The sequence below is a fragment of the Seriola lalandi genome, unplaced genomic scaffold (assembly GCF_002814215.2).
Source record: "Seriola lalandi dorsalis isolate HSWRI2012SDOR001 ecotype SW California unplaced genomic scaffold, Sedor1 jcf7180002054331, whole genome shotgun sequence".
In the NCBI taxonomy this organism is placed as follows: Eukaryota; Metazoa; Chordata; class Actinopteri; order Carangiformes; family Carangidae; genus Seriola; species Seriola lalandi.
Genome location: NW_019524884.1, coordinates 297,766 through 316,845, shown reverse-complemented (window position 1 = coordinate 316,845; position 19,080 = coordinate 297,766). Strand labels below are relative to the sequence as shown.

The following is a 19,080-nucleotide window of genomic DNA, read 5'->3' as shown; positions in this document are numbered from 1 at the left end:
TTTTTATTCCTTACAATACTATGACTTTATACCTTACTATAGCATGACTTTTTCATGCCATACTATACTATTACATTTTTTGGCATTTTTATACCTTACTATACTATGACGTTTTTTTTTTACATTTTTATGCAATACTACACTATTAAATTTTTTGTCACTTTTATAACTTACTATACTATTTCGTTTAATTCTTTACCACAATATGACGTTTTTATGAGCTTTTATGCCTTAATATACTATGATGTTCTTTGGAATTTTTATGCCATACTATACTATGATGTTTTTTGACATTTTTATGCCTTATTATACTATGTCGTCTTATGCCTTACAATACAATGACGTTTTTATGACCTTTTATGCCTTAATATACTGTGATGTTTTTTTGACGTTTTATGCCATACTATACTATGATGTTTTTTTACATTTTTATGCCATATTATATTATTACATTTTTTGGCATTTTTATGCCTTACTATACTATGTCGTCTTATGCCTTACAATACAATGGCGTTTTTATGACATTTAATGCCTTAATATACTATGATGTTTTTTTTTACATTTTTATGCCATACTATACTATGTTGTTTTATTCTGTACTATACTATGCAGTTTTATGACATTTCTATGCCATAATCTACTATGATGTTTTTTGAAATTTTTATCCCTCAATATACTACGATGTTTATTGACGTTTTTAGGCTTTACTATGCTGTAGGTTTTTCATGCCTTACAGCAGAGAAGCACAGTGGCGCAATGGTTAGAGCGCATACCTGCCACTGACAAGGTTCTGGGTTCGAATCCCTGGCTGGCAACCTCTGTTTGTAGAGTATGTATGTTCTCCCTATACCTGCATGGGGTGTCTTTGGTCATTCCAGCTTCCTCTCGCACTCCAAAAACATGCACATTATGTTAATTGCTCACTCCTATGCTTTAATATACTTTGACTCTTCATGTCTTATGATATTTTTATTCCTTACAATACTATGACTTTATACCTTACTATAGCATGACTTTTTCATGCCATACTATACTATTACATTTTTTGGCATTTTTATACCTTACTATACTATGACGTTTTTTTTTACATTTTTATGCAATACTACACTATTAAATTTTTTGTCATTGTTATAACTTACTATACTATTTCGTTTAATTCTTTACCACAATATGACGTTTTTATGAGCTTTTATGCCTTAATATACAATGATGTTTTTTGGAATTTTTATGCCATACTATACTATGATGTTTTTTGACATTTTTATGCCTTACTATACTATGTCGTCTTATGCCTTACAATACAATGACGTTTTTATGACCTTTTATGCCTTAATATACTATGATGTTTTTTTGACGTTTTATGCCATACTATACTATGACGTTTTTTGACATTTTTATGCCATACTGTATTATTACATTTTTGGTCATTTTTATGCCTTATTATACTATGTCGTCTTATGCTTTACCATACTATGACGTTTTTATGACATTTTATGCCTTAATATACCATGATGTTTTTTTGACCTTTTATGCCATACTATACTATGTCGTCTTATGCCCTACAATACAATGACGTTTTTTTATGGCATTTTATGCCTTAATATACCATGATGTTTTTTTTACCTTTTATGCCTTACTATACTATGTTGTTTTTTGACATTTTATGCCATACTTTACTATTAATTTTTTTGGCATTTTTAGGCCTTACTATACTATTTAGTTCAATTGTTTACCATACTATGACGTTTTTATGACATTTTATGCCTAAATACACCAAGATGTTATTTTGACCTTTTATGCCATACTATACTATGACGTTTTTTTACATTTTTATGCCATACTATACTATTAAATTTTTGGGCATTTTTATGCCTTACTATACTATGTCTTTAAATTCTTTACCATACTGAGACGTTTTTATGACATTTTATGCCTTAATATACCATGATGTTTTTTTGACCTTTTATGCTATACTATATTATAAAATTTTTTGGCATTTTTATGCCTTACTATACTATGTAGTCTTATGTCTTACCATACTCTGACGTTTTTATGATATTTTTTGCCTTAATATACTATGATGTCTTTTGGCATTTTATGCCATACTCTACTATGACGTTTTTCGACATTTTTATGCCTTAATATACTATGATGTTTTTTGGCATTTTTATGCCATATTATACTATGTCATCTTACGCCTTAAAATATTATGATGTTTTTTTATGTTTTATGCCATACTATACTATGACGTTTCTATGACATTTTATGCCTTACACTACAATGATGTTTTTATGACCTTTTATCCCTTAATATACTATGATGTTTTTTTTGACGTTTTATGACTTACTATACTATGACTTTTTTTTACATTTTTATGCCATACTATACTATGTCGTCTTATGCCTTACCATGCTATGATGTTTTTATTACCTTTTATGCCTTGATATACTATGCTGTTTTTTGGCATTTTATGCCATACTATACTAGGACATTTTTATGCCATTCTGTATTATTACATTTTTGGGCATTTTTATGCCTTACTATACTATGTCGTCTTATGCCTTACAATACAATTTATGGCATTTTATGCCTTTATATATTATGATACTGGCATTTGACGTTTTCATGCCTTACGATAATCTGACATTTTATGACATTTTTATCCCTCAATATTCTGTTTCTTGACATTTTTAGGCCTTACTATGGTATGGTTTTTTCATGCCTTTCAACAGTTAGGCCTGTTGGTACAATGGTAATTGCTCATACCTGCCACAGACAAGGTTCTTGGTTCAAATCCCTGGCTGGCAATATTTCTGTTGAGTTTATATGTTTTCCACAAGGTTTCTTTGGTTATTCTGGCTTCATTCCACAGTCAAAAAACATGCACATTATGTTAATTGCTCACTCCTATGCTTTACTATACTTTGACTCTTTATGTCTTACGATACTATGACATTTTTATGCCTTACTATACCATGACTTTATACCGTAATATAGCATGACTTTTTCATGCCATACTATACTATGAATTTTATGCCTTAGTACACAATGATATTTTTATGCCTTACTATAATATGACTTTATTTTGCCTTACCACATTACGAGACTTTAAGCCTTAACTTCCTATGAGGTTTTTATGTATGACTATACTAGGACTTTGAAAAGGTGTGGCTAGGTGGACTAGTGGTTTGAGCATTCACCTTAAACTCACAGGGTTGAGAGTTTGAATCCCAGGCCTGGGGCTTTTTGTGTTTGGATTTTGCATGTTCTCTCTGTGCCTGCATGGGTTCTCTCTAGGTACTATGATCTTTTATGCCTTACCATACTGTGACATTTCATGCCTTCCTATACTATGACGTTTTTTTTTGTTTTCATGCCTTACTATACTATGACGTTTTTTGAGGTTTTTATGCTTTACTTTACTATAATATTTCATGCCTTATTATCCTATGATGTTTTTTGACATTTTTCTGCCTTATTATACTGTGACGTTTTTTTTTTTGCACATTTTTATACCTTACTATACTATGACGCTTTTTTATGTTTTATGCCTTACTATATTTTTTGAGGTTTTCATTCATTACTATACAATGATGTTTTATGCCTTACTATAGTATGACAGTTTTTGAGGTTTTCATGCCTTATTATACTATGACCTATTTTGATGTTTTTTTGCCTTACTATACTATAATGTTTTATGCCTTACGATAATATGCGGTTTTATGACAATTTTATCCCTCAATATACTATGACTTTATAGCCTTAGTAACCTATGGCTTTTTCATGCCTGGCAGTAGAAAGGTACAGTGGTACAATGGTTAGAGCACATGCCTGCCACTGACAAGGTTCTGGGTTCGAACCCTGGTTGGTGACTCTACTATACTTAACTATATTATGACTTTTATTTTTACGTTTTTATACCTTACTATACTATGACGTTTTTTTTTAAACGTTTTTATACCTTACTATACTATGGTTTTAGGTTAGGTACTACCATGTATTGAGTTCCGTTCACTGAATGCACATCAGATGACCACTGACAATACCTTGCCATTGCCTGTGTTTTTTGTCATCTGAAGATTGGATTTTCATCACTTGGCCTTAGGAGTGCATAAGTAGTCTAAAAGATATTGAAGCGATGGAAATAAAGGCATCTGCCTGAAGAGGGTACTGATTGACAAGTTGCTTCTACCTGCCAAAAATCTCTACTGGGCTTTAAAAGACATAAGTTATGTGAGCTTCATCGAGGACATGGGAAGTGTTTGTGCATGCAATCACACATTCAACCTAAAAGGTAATGAGCAGGGAAGACTGAGATCAAATAAACTTTGTAGATTAGTTACTTAGTGCAAGATTGAATGAGGAAATGAGAAGAGAGACAAGGACAGACACACAGTGACACAAAAGAAAGACAGCACACAGGAAAGAAAAGTCTGTTCAGAGCTAATGAGCAGGTTTCCTCCAACAAACTGTCTTCTCCCTCATGCATTATTTACTTCAGCTATCTATTAGCATTGTGCTGCCCTGCCTCTTACTGCTAAAGTAAGAAGGCAACAAAGCTACCAACAAACCAGTGAAAAATCTACTAAACACAAACAAACCACTAATAACGGAATCTGAATGACTGTGTTGTTGTGCTTCTTCCACCTGTGTGTTCTATTTCTTGAGGAGCGTGTGAAATGGGTATGACTGAGTGTGTGATTCACTGAGATGAAGACTTCATGTGTTAGGAAAGGGGCTGTTAAGGTTCCCACAGACCTTGAAAATCTTATTTAGTTTATGAATTACAAAAATTTTGTTTGAAAATGGAGTTACTAATAATAAAATATCTAAATTAAATGATATGCTCACCCACTTCACATACTGAGCAAAACTGACTTCTCATGGATATTAGCACTTCTAAAATCAATGATTTAACCATGATTTCTTCTTCTAAAATTTACTGTTTCATTTCCAAAAACTTATCCAGTAGCTGCTGAGATATTCTGGAGGTGGAAAAACAGACATGGGTGTACGTAGATACATGCTGCTAACTTGGCTAGAAATTAATATTAAAATGTCCTTGAATTTGATTTCTATGTGGTTGTGTGGACAATATGACTTACATGGTTCATATTTAAATTTTCTGTACACCTCTGTCTCAATATAGTCATTTTTGTTTGTTATTGATTAGATTTTAATAACATTACCCACAGACTTACAAACACACACTTTGGTAATGCTAAAAAGGTCATGCTAACCCATATCTGCTGAGAAAACAGTGCTGGGCTCAGCATCAGTAAATCAAAGAGTCAATTGCTGAATGTTCACAGCAGCAAAAGAGATTTTTAACCACAGGCTTTCAAAGGTCAGGATGTCCAGGCTCAAGTTTCTCAGCTGGGTAGAGCTGGTTCACTACAGAGCCTTGACTGACACAACACTTCACAACACAAAGATAAACAACAACTTGCTTGGGCTCCAAAAACCTTTGCCCTGTTCCACTTTCCAGGATCTTGCAGCGAGATGATTTTAGGACATTATTTGCTCTGGAACAGCCTCTCCCCACAGGCACCAATTTATTAAAAGATATGCTGTCGCTATTCTGTTGGCAGGTCACAAAATGTGGAGAAATTGGAATGAGGTTGGTACAAAAAATATGGATTTATTCTTTTGATACTGTATGATCAACTTTTTGATTCTAAATGTGTTACTCATCATTAGACCTTGATCTAACGGTTCTTCCCCAATCAGAAAATCATTGCATGTATTCACCCTACTTTAGTTAATATTTAGCAGAGGCACCTATAGCAGCAGTTAAAGCCTTGTGTTTATGTGGGTATTAGAACGTTGTCTGTTTCTTCTGCTTTCCTGCTTGCCCCAAGCCGACACAGACACAGAGTTTTTGAGAGGAAATTTACCACTGCACCATCTCTTTTCATTTTTATGACTGACTTTGCTGTACTCTGAGGGATATTCACTGTCTGTCACCTCACATGTTAAGTACATTACTTCAATAATCTTCCTTTGTCTTCGTGATGTAGTTTTAGACATGAAATTGAATATACAGCAGCTGGGTCTGTCAAATGTCTCATCCTTACAACACACAACCATGAACATTCAACTTATTATGCAACAGCTTAAGACAACTGACTGCACCAGTGATGATTTAGAGGTGTTACAGTTAAGGAGAGGAGGAGAGAACACTTAGTGAATGATTTAGTTTGTGTTTTCAACTTAGTTTAGATTTTTCGCAGAGATTTGTTTTCTGTTTGACACTTAAGATTTGCTTTTATTGATTCATTTAATCAATTATGATTCAATGTTGTGAGACAATAAAACAAGGCAAAAAAACAGGGTGTAGAGGTTGGATGCTTTTTATAGGCACTGTAATTAGATATATAGTACTTATCTTGTCTGCCACAGTGTCAGTTTTGTGCTTAACTTTAAAGCTGCTACAGTCAGTATTTTTTTTTTATTAAAAGTGGATCACATGACTACTTGTATGTGAAAGGCGTTGCTTGTACTTTTGAACCCACAGAGAATTATCACCTCACTTTGCAGTTCCTCTTAGGAGGAGTGTTTTAGCATCTTTTAGGTAATTGTCTTGGTTACTTCACGATTATCATTTAGCCTCACCGCTCTCATTCCCAGTCTCAGGAAGCTGTTTTCAGTGAAAAACTACCCATCAACAGCAGACAGACACAGTTAGAGACCAGCTGGTAAACACAGTGGAGCTTTTAGCCGCTAAAGAGGCAGATATTTCCCTCAGGAGTTGGTGGAGACTGAGGCAGAGCTAAATGGAGTGTGAGTATTGAACTTAACATTCATTAGTTGGCCTGAAACACAAATTTAAATGAATGATGATGATGTTCTGTGTCTGCTAGATGTGTAAATAGGCAACTGTTAATGCATTATATCTACTTAAAAGCTGATGTCAGTGTTATGTTTGAAATGTGTTTCTGCTGCCAGTTGAGACAAATGCAACTATTTGTTAGAAGACGTAATAAGTTGTTTTTTTTTAAGGGTCTTTCTTAACTTACAAAATGATTGCATGTTATGTGAATGCATCCTGTGCTATAGGGAGTGTTCAAGCCTTCCTTCTGTCTCTGCCCCTCTTTCAGACCATTTATCCCAAAGTACAGACTGCGGCAAATGGCAGGAGAAACTATAATACAAATGCAAAAGCTCAGTAGAGCCAGAACATTAAAGTCTTGCCAAGGGCATATGCAGAATATGACTCTGGACTATGGATACAGTATATTGAGTCTGGGATTTGAAGAAATCCCTGTGGATATTAAGACTGTTTCACAGCACCCTGAGGCTCCGAGCTGGAGGCACATGAGGTTTATAACAGCATGTGTATAGCAGACTATATTACAGGTACAATATTATCCTGCATGATATTAGTATCTCACTGATCCAAACCACCTGTGAATTATTTTTTTCAGGTTTGGGAAAGATGAAATACCCCCTCAAAGCTCAACTGTGTGTGTGTGTGTGTGTGTGTGTGTGTGTGTGTGTGTGTGTGTGTGTGTGTGTGTTTGTGTGTGTGTGCATAAACTAGAAAAGAATACTGTCACACTCCAAAACCAAAGGAGGGAATATCTAAGGTAGTAGTTAATGAAGAAGAAAACAGTGAGGTCCTGACACTGAAGCACATTAAATATTTAAAATGATTAGGGTTATGGTGCCGCACTCTGCAGCAGCAGCAGCAGCAGCAGCAGCAGAGCAGTTGTATAAATGTGGAGCAGTGATAATGAGACTTACTGAAAGCAGTCTCTCTGAGTGGAGACATTCTTCAGATACTGCTTCAGAGCCTCACAAAACTCGCCAAGCTTCTTCTGGGAAACCACCATCTCCTGACGAATCAGCCACAAAGACTGCAGACAAGACAGAGAGAGAGAGGTCCATTTTTATGTCACTGTAAGACACTGTATTTGTTACAAGCAGACAGATGTTAATGCAAAAATATAAATTTCTCATTGACATGTCTCATTTTTCAACCCAAAATACATTTAGATTCTTCTAATTTGCTCTGCAAGACACTTACCGCTTGGATTACATTCACTGCGTCTCATGTTGAGCATCAAGTCAGCATCATTTTTTTCAATAATTAATCAAGACCACACAGCCAATAGAAATGTTTTGATGGGGGCTTTCTGAGGACCCAGCGTCTAAGATGCATACGGTGTAACTGCAACCTCTCCAGTGACAGTAGAGCAGCCCCCTTCCCAGTATGTAATAGAGGCTTTAGTGTGTGAAAGGTGTACGTATCTACATGCTTGTTCATATGGAAAAGGCGGAAGTGTTGTACAATTACAGCCTGCAGGACCATTTGTAATTATCTGTGTAATTATCATTGTCTCTGCATCGGTTTTGAACTACTATCTCCAGCTTCTCATGTGCCTGGGTTACTGTAGCTCACTACAGTACAATTAAAAATTCATCCACTATGACCTAGATAACTAGGTCTCACTGAGACTTCATACACATTCACACATACACAGATACAGTATGTGCATGCATACGTATACACATGATGCCCACTTGCACATCAGTTATAGTCACACTACACACATTCACTCTCTCTCTCTGTTAGTGAAAAACGCTATCAATGTCAGCAAGTCAGGATCGTCAATCAAGCTCATTCACACACACACACACACACACACACACACACACACACACACACACACACACACACACACACACACACAGAGTGATTCATTATGCACCCATAAAAAACTCCATCGTCAGACATTCTTGTTCTGTTACATATGAATTTATAATGTCCAGTGCTTCCCTGCATTGGCATTTCTTAACCACTGGTCCAGTGGTGAAAAGACCTAAGTACATTTACCTTAGTACAAGTACCTAAAACTGTATTGAAGTAGTTTTGAGGTACTTGTACGTTATTTATGTATTTTTACTTTCATGTATAACATGTTGTTTTCAACCTTTTTTGTGTGTATACAATATATGTGTGTGTGTGTGTGTGTATATATATATATATATATATGTTGGTGTGTATATAAATATACATATACATATACAGTACTGTACAGAACAGTTTTGTGGTGAAATGTCTTTTCAGAGAAGCTGACAAATCTCTCTTGATGATGGATGAACATTTTTGTAAAATAGAAAGAAGACGTTGCTCTTTTTCTTAGGAGCTGACACCATGATTGCATCAAGGCTGCACAATTAATATTTCAGACTCTTGAATTTTCTTTCTACCATTTTACAGTCACTTCATTAAGTCCACAGGAAATATCAGGATAACAGAATCTCACATCATTTGTGTGTTTGCCCTTTAATATGCACAAGTTAAAAGACAGAAATTCTATAAAGAAACAAAAGCAGAAATCAAAAACTCAGAAAGACACTTAAATCCCTAACAACTGTTTTTGTGTACAGTCTTCATTTAAGCATATGTCAAAAGTACTTACTCATTAATTTGACTTGTTTCATCTCCCTCTCCAACCTAAACCTTGTGTTATCTTTCTGCTTATACTTAATTTTTACCTCATCTAACCCTTTTTACCAAAAACTAACCCTCTTCCAGCTCTTCTGTCCTTGCTCCCACTCTCCTCCTCCTCCCTCCTCTTCCTGTCTGTGCGTCTGTCCCTCTGTCCTCATTCTGAATCTCCTCTACAGTACAAATGAGATTAAATCCTGTTCATCTGTATGGAAAGCAGTGCTCCTCTCTGTGTCTCAGGCTATTTTGGAAGGTAAACTCTGGAGGCTGCCGTTTCTTGTCACTGTCTGGTTCAGTTTTTAATATTTCACTCCATTTCTCTGTATTGAGAAATATTCGTACTTGTCTTTCAGATAATGGCAGTGACTGTGTACAGAGAAAGTGCTGCTGCTATTATCAGGACAGATATTCTATATCAGGCCATGCAGCCGTTAAGTAACTGGAAGTAGCTTCTTGTTTAATATCCTAATAAGAAAGCTCTCCATATTTAGCAGATATTAGCTACAGCTCAAACCGCTAGTACACATGCACAAGTGTTCAACACATCTGCATCCACTCATGTGTTAGTGCGCCCTTGCCACTTTGATTGTCTGTTTTATTGGCATGTAATGACTGTTTATGTCTTCATATCGCTGTTTATCTGCTGCCATTAACTTAAATTGCTGTCATGAGGCAGCAGAACCACTGCAACATTAAGCTGCATGAATGAACACCTGGCTGTTTGGCAGTACAGATATGTGTTGCACGTGTGTATATGCGATTTATGAAGCAAAGATTGCAGGGGCGTATATGTGTGAAGCACCCACAACAATGATCCAACCTGACAGACTTATAAACCGCAATATGGTCTACCTTAAAACATGAACACACACACAAATACACAAGCACATCCTACCAACTCCATTAGAAACACTACATTGCCCAGCAGCCTCAGTTAATCGAATCACTACCACTCCATTAACCATCCTGCCTCCCTGACCAAATTACTGCGATTACATCCGCTCCCCTCTGACACTGTGGCCCTGCAGAGGTGATAAATCAGGAGCCTCTAACTCTCTACATCTGTTTTTACCGCCCTTCTGACCTCAGCCTCAAAGATATGAATGTAAAGGCCTTTTCTTCTTACAGCAGTGGACAGTTCTGCCCACATTGTAGTTCAGAAACTTACCATACCACGATACCATGTCATCATATTATCATGTCATACCATGTTATATTAATTGAATGTCTTAAGTGTTGGGTAGGTATATCAGGTACAGTTTTAGATTGGTTTTATTCCTATTTTTCTAATAGGAAATTCTGTGTGGCCATATTAAATTGTAACTGCGACTTCCCGGTTCACTTATGGAGTGCCTCAAGGCTCAGTTATTGTCCTCTTACTTTTCTCTATTTACATGTTACGTTAGGTCAAATCTTACAGAAGTACCATATCATCTATTTTTATTCAGATGATTCCCAAATTGATTTCTTGTTTGACTTGTTTGGCTTTCTCTAAAATTTCTTCAGTTAAACTCAAATACATCAGAAGCTATTATCATAGGTCCAGACTTTTCCAGTTAGTGATTTCCCTCCACTTAGGATGAGTGCTGATATCTTAATAATTAATGAGTTTAAAGGTGATGATAGGCAGATTTTGTTACTTTTGGACGGAGCCAGGATAGGTGATTCCCTCTGCTTCCAGTCTTAAAGCTTATTAAGCTAACTGTCCGCTGATGAGATAAGCTAACCACCTTCCTCAGTTAGCCACCAAAGTATTTTGCACGTTGTGTATTTATTTGACTGCTAAAGTATATTTTCTGTATATTTTTTTCTCCCTACACAGTCTAAATGCAGTTTCACAATCCTTTTCATAATATCTGAAATAAAGAAATACTAAATCTTCAAATTTTAGCTTAATTTACGGATAAAAGGTCTTAAAAAGGTCAGCTTATCCAATTTGTGTGTAATTGTGGAATATAAATGCTGCTAATTCCTAGAGATAACACTGAGGACACGTCCTTTGTGTCCTCATTAGCAGTTACAGTGTTGTTTGTGCCACATTGGTCGAGTAAATAGAAAATCCAAATAAGGCAATAATTAATGCCTTACTTAATTTTATTAAATCCACTCAGTAATTATTAATTTACTGAAATCAGTTAAATGCCTTACACAAATGTTCATCATTCATTATGCCAATGCAGCACAGTGTTTGCTAATTGCTTATTTCCTGAAGTTAAATGTCAGCCAGCTTTTTCCATTTTGAATTGTGAAGATTGACTTGGTGAATGCCATATTTACTAAATTATTAGATGCACTTAAAGGTACTCTGCGCTTTTAAATGCAAAGAGAACAGTGACTGAACGGTGGCAGCTTTATTAAACCTTGAATAGAACATTTTCTTTAAAACTTCCTGTCATTGTGTTACTTTTCCATTAAAAAATCAATGGTTATTGCTGTCATCTATGATGGTAACGCGCATGAAAATGAGCAAGAGCAAAAAATAACGTTGCAGTCATTTATATAACTGACTCTCCATCTTGTCGAAATCAGTCAAATCTTAGTCATTTGCGCACATGGGCCTATTCACAAAGGATTTTTGTCTTACCACTAAGAGTACTCCTAGGTCATGCTAAAAATTTCTAACTAAAAGTTTTCTCATAAGTCCAATTCACAAAGCGCTGAGACCAGCTTTTAGTATGGAAAAGCAAAAACTCCTAAGATAAGAGTGCGACTCCATTGCTATGGCTGAGGTCAATTTTCATCGACGAGTTCGCTTGCAGGAACCACAGCGATTGGTTGATGAAAGACCGGGCGTTTGCCGCTGTGGTCCCGGCTGTGGGTTTGAGGTATGTGAAGATTTCCACTGTCCCCTACCTGGTGACATCCAGCTGAAATATGATCCTCTCAAACAGCTCTCCATTAAAATCCATGAATTGCATGTAGATCCTGGACACTGTACAACAATGTCTACAACTGTACAGGCAGCATCGAAATACAACCTGTGTGTCGATGGTGTGCTTTTGTTTTCCTGTTTACAAACCTCCTCGTCTTGTTGTGGTGCAATCATTTTTTACATGGGTTCCATCCCGATCACACCGGGTAGACCGGCAATTGCCATGAAGCCCCATTATTTCTCTGTAGTTGTTGAACATCTAAAAGAAATCGTATGAATAGTCCTATGATGTCGGGTCACATTTATTGTTTGGTGAATAGATCGGCTTTTCTCTGTTGCCAAGTAACACAGCGTTGCCAAACACTTAATATCCGCGCAGACGGGGGTTGTTTCGGTTGGTAGGAGATGTTATTGCATCACCAAACACACTCCACAACCATCATTATTGCCTCGTGGTTGGGTCGGTATCTTTGAGTAATTCAGCACCGTTTAAGGTTTCCAAAACACTGAGACGTGGAGTGACAGCAGCCTTTGTGATTTGATCTCAGTGAGTTAGGAGTCCTCTCGACGGCTTCTAACTTCCCCCAGACTTAGGTGCTACTCTTAGAGCTAAGTGGCTTTGTGAATTACTTTTAGTAAGGAAAAATTAGGAGTCCCTAAAGTTAGCTTTAAGATGCTTTGTGAATAAGGTCCCAGGCTTTCAAACTAAATTGGTATTCAAGTCTTTTCTTGCCTTTCAACTAAGTTTCTCTCCCCTTCACGACAATATTAATTAGATGCAAAGAAGCCCTTATACTTTAAAGAAAAGGCGAGGCAGGTAGAGTTAAAGTGATGGGTATGGTCCAAAAAGTAAATTCACACGACTTTGTTAGAAAAATGTAATGAACTAAAACTTATGATGTTTAACAGTTTAACAAGATGTAAGGTGGGATTTTCCTTAGAGACCCACTAGTTTTTGAATATATATGCACCGATTCCTATCAGACGTTTGCAGCTCATTGCTTTCAATCGTTTAAGAACTGCCCTGAGCTCTCAATATATGGAATATAATGAATTTGGTTCGCCAGCCTCTGTTCAGTGTTTGTGTGTATGTATGTATGTGTGTGTGTGTATATGTGTGTGTGTGGGCGTGAATGTGTGTTGTGTCAGCAAGAACATCTATAATGGTGCTTGTTCTTGTATCTATAAAACCTGCATATTACTGCATGCAGAGTGTGTTTGTGTGTTTATTGGACACTACAGACTCTATGAGTTGGCTTGATTGGACAAGTGGCTGACCATCACCATGTCGTAAAGGTACGTGGAGCCTCTTTCATTGGCTTGTATAAAAGTTATTGATTTCTTTCCTGCTTCCTATCAGCGTTCTTCAACGCTGCCTCTTCTGTCTTGAAACGATTAATTCTTTTTGCTGCAAACTAGAGATGAGTGCAAAACTTTTCACATCACAATTCTGACTTCATAAAAAACCCAAATGCACAATGTACTCATCAGCATAAGTGTTAGTCTTGGTGTTGATTTTTATAGCATTTTTTTCAGGATATGTTGAATCCAACATTTTTAGGATAGAATTTCTCAGTCAGAAATTGACACAATCCAGCCACATAAGAGCAGTAACCGCTCTCCAACCAGCAACACACACTTTCTCTATTTGACCTGAAGCCTCCGGGACAGAATGGCCACACTAAAACACACATGATTTCCCCTTCTGCCCTTGCAATAGTCTCACATGTCATTCTGATGAAGGCGAGATAAGACACATTTAAGGAATGAAACATAATGTATTGAAGAAAAGTGATAATAATCTTATTTCTCTACATTGTAGTTTTCATTGTTAGTTAGTCCGACATTCCTGTGGTCAGTGTTACTGTTAAAATGTAACAGGCTCACTGTTTACTTTTTACTCTTCGCTCTTTATATCAGAACCGTTCTAAGTCACGGGGTGTAGCCAAATGGTTGGAGTGTATACCGCAAAAATCAAGTACGAGTGTGTGTTTGTGTGTGTGTGTGTTTGTGTGAGTGTGTGTGCTGTAGTTTGAGATGTTAACCCACTGGGTATGAAAATGGGAGTAGCAGAAGGATGTGTATGTGTTATAGAGAGGGGGGAATCAGTCTAGCGTTACCATGGGAACTAGGAAATACCAGTTACCCACATGCAGGTCTTCATCTCGCACCTCTATTCGTTCTTGACTCTTCATCTCCCCACTCCTCCTTCATTATGTCTTTTCCTCAGGCAATCCTTCCTCTCTTCTCCTCATTGCCCCAGTTCTTCTTTTTGACATCTAAAGACATTCAGCCTCCCTCTACTTCTTCTTTTTTTTTTACGAGTCCTACGTCCTCCCTCCTACAATCTCCCAGTGTCTATACATCTCTTCTCTCCTACTCATTCCTCCTTTCACTTCATCGGCACTGTCTCTCTTCCCTATCCTCACCCCTCCTCCCTCCTTTCCTCTCTCCTGCTGCCTCTTCTTCTCGCTCTGAGCTCAAGGATTCCCTCATTTATTCAAATAAAACAAGGAAGAAAGAACTCCTTCATTAATTCAGGAATAGTTTGCATATCTCTCCTTGGGCTGCAATAATAGATGACTACAGTATGACTTACAGTGTGCTGACCTGCTGACTGCAGCAGAGAGGAAAGAAGAATAAATACCTTACAATAAGCAGCAGCACTTCACCCACAAAAGTGGTTGTCATCCTTTTTGGCCTGCAGTGTTGTTCCTTGTTTTCAGGTTATTTGACATGAGTACTGGAAGAACTAGTGGACTAACGGCTTCGATTTTGCTTGATTACAAGTCAATAAACAATGTAATTCATGTGGTAAGTTGCTATTTCAAGATGAATGTTAGGAAAATGGGTCATTGTGTTGAAATGATGTCAGAAAAAATAGACTAATAAAAAGAGATTTGACAGAAAAAAAATTAAAAAATAAATAAAAATGTCATCGCACAGTCCAAATATAACCATCGGTTTTGTACTAGTAAAAGACGTCTGGTTATTTAAAGCTGCATTAGTCGTTTTTTTTTGTTGTTGTTGTTGTTTTGGCCACATGGTGGCAGAATCCCACAACAAGCTGACACTGTTATGTTACGCAGTATTAATTTGGAGTTGTGTTTTTGTTGACCTTATGAATCAAAGTCAAATTGTGGACTTTGATTCATTTTTTTGTTTAGCTCTTTTTGGTCTCCACCAACTACTGAGAAAAACATCCAGCTGTTTATCTCTTTTAGCTAGTTGCTTTCTTTGCCTGTCTGTATTTGTTGCTGGGCAGGATAGCGCACACGATTTATCAAAGCTTTTTTGATGAAAACTGCTGCTGGAAACAAGGATGATGAAAACAAAAACCAAAACAACAAGCTAAAAGACACTAAAACGCTCCACAGAGCTGAGGGAAACTGCAGAATGGGGGGATAATTCTCATCACAACAAATTTTGGTTCATTCAAAAACATGAATTAGTGCAGCTTTAACTTGAACGGTGTTAGCCAAGCGGCTGCCTGTGTGGGTTTCCTTTTGGTGTTCGTTGCGTAGTCCAAAGTGATGTAGATAAATTGGAGATTCTGACATGAAGGTATGAATATGAGAGTGAATGGCTGGACATATGGAGAAAAAGACGTGTTTACAAATGCCAGCTTTATGAAAAAGGATGCAAGGTGCTGCCAACAGTTTGACTGACTAGTGATATCTGGGAAATCCAGAAAAAAAATAACAGCGAAACAAATTTGGTGTGACTTCAACCTCTAATTACAGCTTCACTTTATGGAAGCAGAGTGTGGCTCTAGTGTGTGGCTCCCAGATGTTATCGTCTGTATTAAAATTCCATCTCCGAGACTATTGCTGCAATTATAAATGGAACCGACTTGCCTGGTGAAGTCAGGGTGAATGGCTGCACTGAACACTGTTAGGTTTCATAATGTACTAATCCGCCGTGGGACTGCAGGCCCGCTCATTCATATTTTGTCTGATAAAAACAACAACAAAACTGCATATTTAAGGTACACAGATATTTATAGGACAATTACAGAATTGAATTGTTTACCTGCACAATTCATTTGCATACAAAATGGAGACATTAAAAGAGCGTTGGGAACAACATTATCCCGATTTCAAAGCCTCAAAACAGTCCCAATATGTATTTTGTATACCACATATTAATCAGTGGTAAACGATTTTCATTCTTTGTTACGTTGGAGTGAGTCCCTGAGGCCCAATCAAGTTGCAATCATAAAGAAGGCAGAATTGAAGTGACAGCTGCCGCTGATGTCCTGACAATGCAACACTGGCTGAAATATTTCCAAGGCCAAATTCTTCTTTATTGCCAAAACCTTCGCTCAATCTTTCTATCTGTCTCTCGCTGACAAATGCAGCATGAACACATTCTCTCTCCTGCCTCTCTTTATCCCAATGATTCTCTCTCTCTCACACACACACACACACACACACGCATATACACAAATATCTCACATACCAGCTCCCTGTGAACTCAACTGATGCAACCTGCTTGTAAATCCATTCATCAGGGGAATCGCTGTTCTGTAAGGATCTCTCTTCCATCCAAATGTTGCTGCATAACTCACTCTCTATTCTTTCAGACCGTATCACCTTGATTGTTAATGTGCACAACACAATGGGCTATTGTATAAACTGTCACGACCTCCAGGTGGTGGTTATCACGAGGCATAACAATCAAGATATCTTAAATGACTGCATATATTTATTACATCCCAATTTATTCCATATCTGTCTCTTAATTATCCCAGATGAATTTCTTTCTTCTCTGCTAATGAATTCCTCCCAACATCAATAAATTAATTCTGCCTTTTAATTTTCCATCTATTTTCCAAATATTCCTTTTTATCAATGTTTACATCTCTTGATGAACGATGCATTTCTGTGGAACTTCTCTGTATTTATCTCACAACACATTCACAATCAGCATGTGTATACGCCTGGAAACACTGATGAGGTTTCTCCTTTACTTCCTGTTTGTTTAGGCAGGTGACAACAATATGGACTGAATTTGCAAAGGAAGCAAATACCTGAACCAGGTGTTGGTTCTTTTCCAAGAGAGGTCTGGTGCAGTTTGTAAGGATTGAGAAAGTCCTGAAAACTACACCTGAAAACATCACCTCCATCACCCCTACTTCCTGCACCTATGCCATTTTCACCTAACCTAGCAAAGGCTGAAAAAAGCTTTATTTAACTGATATGAAGACTAAATAAAAGCACATTACAGTAAAGAGTGCAGAAAAGGCTACTACTTTTAGGGACTAGTAAAAGATGTGTTTCATTTGTACAGTGTATGCATTAAAGTAAACAGCAGTTCAGTCGGAGGCACATCAATAAATTGACCATTTAACGGAGAAAGTTGAACAGCATTTGACTGAAAAAGGTCTCTGCTTCATCTGTATTCGCTGCAGTGAAAACAAACACCAGAAAACTCTGACCATTTACTTTCCGTCTCTCTGGATTTTTAGATATCAGCCTCATTACCCCAACTGCCTGACTCTCTCTCTCTTTTGTCTCATATTGTTCATGGTACCTTAGTTATATTGACATTGTGACTCACATTCACTGAAGCCTGCATGTGAGTGAAATAATGCTGCGCCGACTCCAGGGGACTCGGACAGACTGCAACAGAAAATAAGCAGACACTGTACTCTATGCTGTTTGTGTATGTGTGTCCTCTACATTACTTCTTATTATCTGTGCAATAGGGAGCCTGCTGTTTTTTGTTCATTATTTGATTTACTTTGGAAAATCAAAACAGATTAACAGGGCCACTCAGTTAGGTAAGTTTTCAGTTGGATAAAAGTGTGGTCAATTAAGTCAATTAAGGAGAGAGGGGAGGCAATAAAGGCTTAGTCAAAATATATGGACTTCAAGGAGAGAGAGGGCCACTCACACACACATACACACATGAAACACACACACACAGGAACAGATACAGCGAGCAAGCTGTCAGTTTTGCAGGCTAAGTGGACTAAATTGTGTTGCAGCAGAGACAAGGACGGAAGGAGGGGAGGAAAACAAACAGAGAAAGAGTGAGAGAAGGAGAGGGCGGTGTGGGTTGTGGCTGATTAATGCATGTAGGAGCTGGTTATTGAATTTACAGAGAAAATCTCCAGCGCCAAAGAACACAAACAGCCACCAGGGGATTGGAGCCATTCAGGGAACAAAGTGCCACCATTCATACATCAAGACCGGAGACAGTGAAAAGATCCAGATCTCATAAGACTCTTCTAACCAACAGGCCTGTCAGACACGACTGACTTTGATGAGTCTTACATGAAGCAGTCGCATGTTTCTGTAATAAATTAACAGTGTGTAGGGTTTTCATGCGGTGGGAATAAGTGCTAAATGAAACATTTATGTACACATAATCCCTCTAATGACTTTCATCTTGTTCCTTCAAAGATGCTACATTAGTATAAGCAAACTGATTTGTTGACATCTTTATAACTGTAAACAAACAGGACCACTGCTGAGAAGAAGAAGCTTTCTCTGGACTTAAAGGACGGGGCTGGTGTTATTCTATATTTTCTTCTTTTCAGTTTCCCTGTGGCTTTCGGTCTCAAGCCAAATTGTTTCCACTGAAGACATAAATCTTCAACAAATATAAAAAGTTTCATTAAGAAAAGGGCTCAGTTGTAGCAGCTGGGCACTGTAGTTTTTAGCAAGCATAACAGGAGGAAATTGTTGGGGACAATTTTCAGCTGTGGATTCACACACATTTTGTGCACTAGTGCGTATTTATG

The 19,080-nt window shown here is 37.2% G+C and overlaps 1 protein-coding gene across 1 annotated transcript in view; it reads right to left on the bottom strand.

Annotated features, from left to right (window-relative positions):
* necab2 (N-terminal EF-hand calcium binding protein 2) overlaps window positions 1-19,080 on the bottom strand; it is a 116,602-nt gene that overhangs the window by 14,748 nt on the left and 82,774 nt on the right. The window contains exon 10 of the mRNA XM_023407230.1: window positions 7,747-7,859. Within this exon, the coding sequence (XP_023262998.1) occupies window positions 7,747-7,859 (113 nt within the window). The remainder of the gene's footprint in view (window positions 1-7,746; window positions 7,860-19,080) is intronic.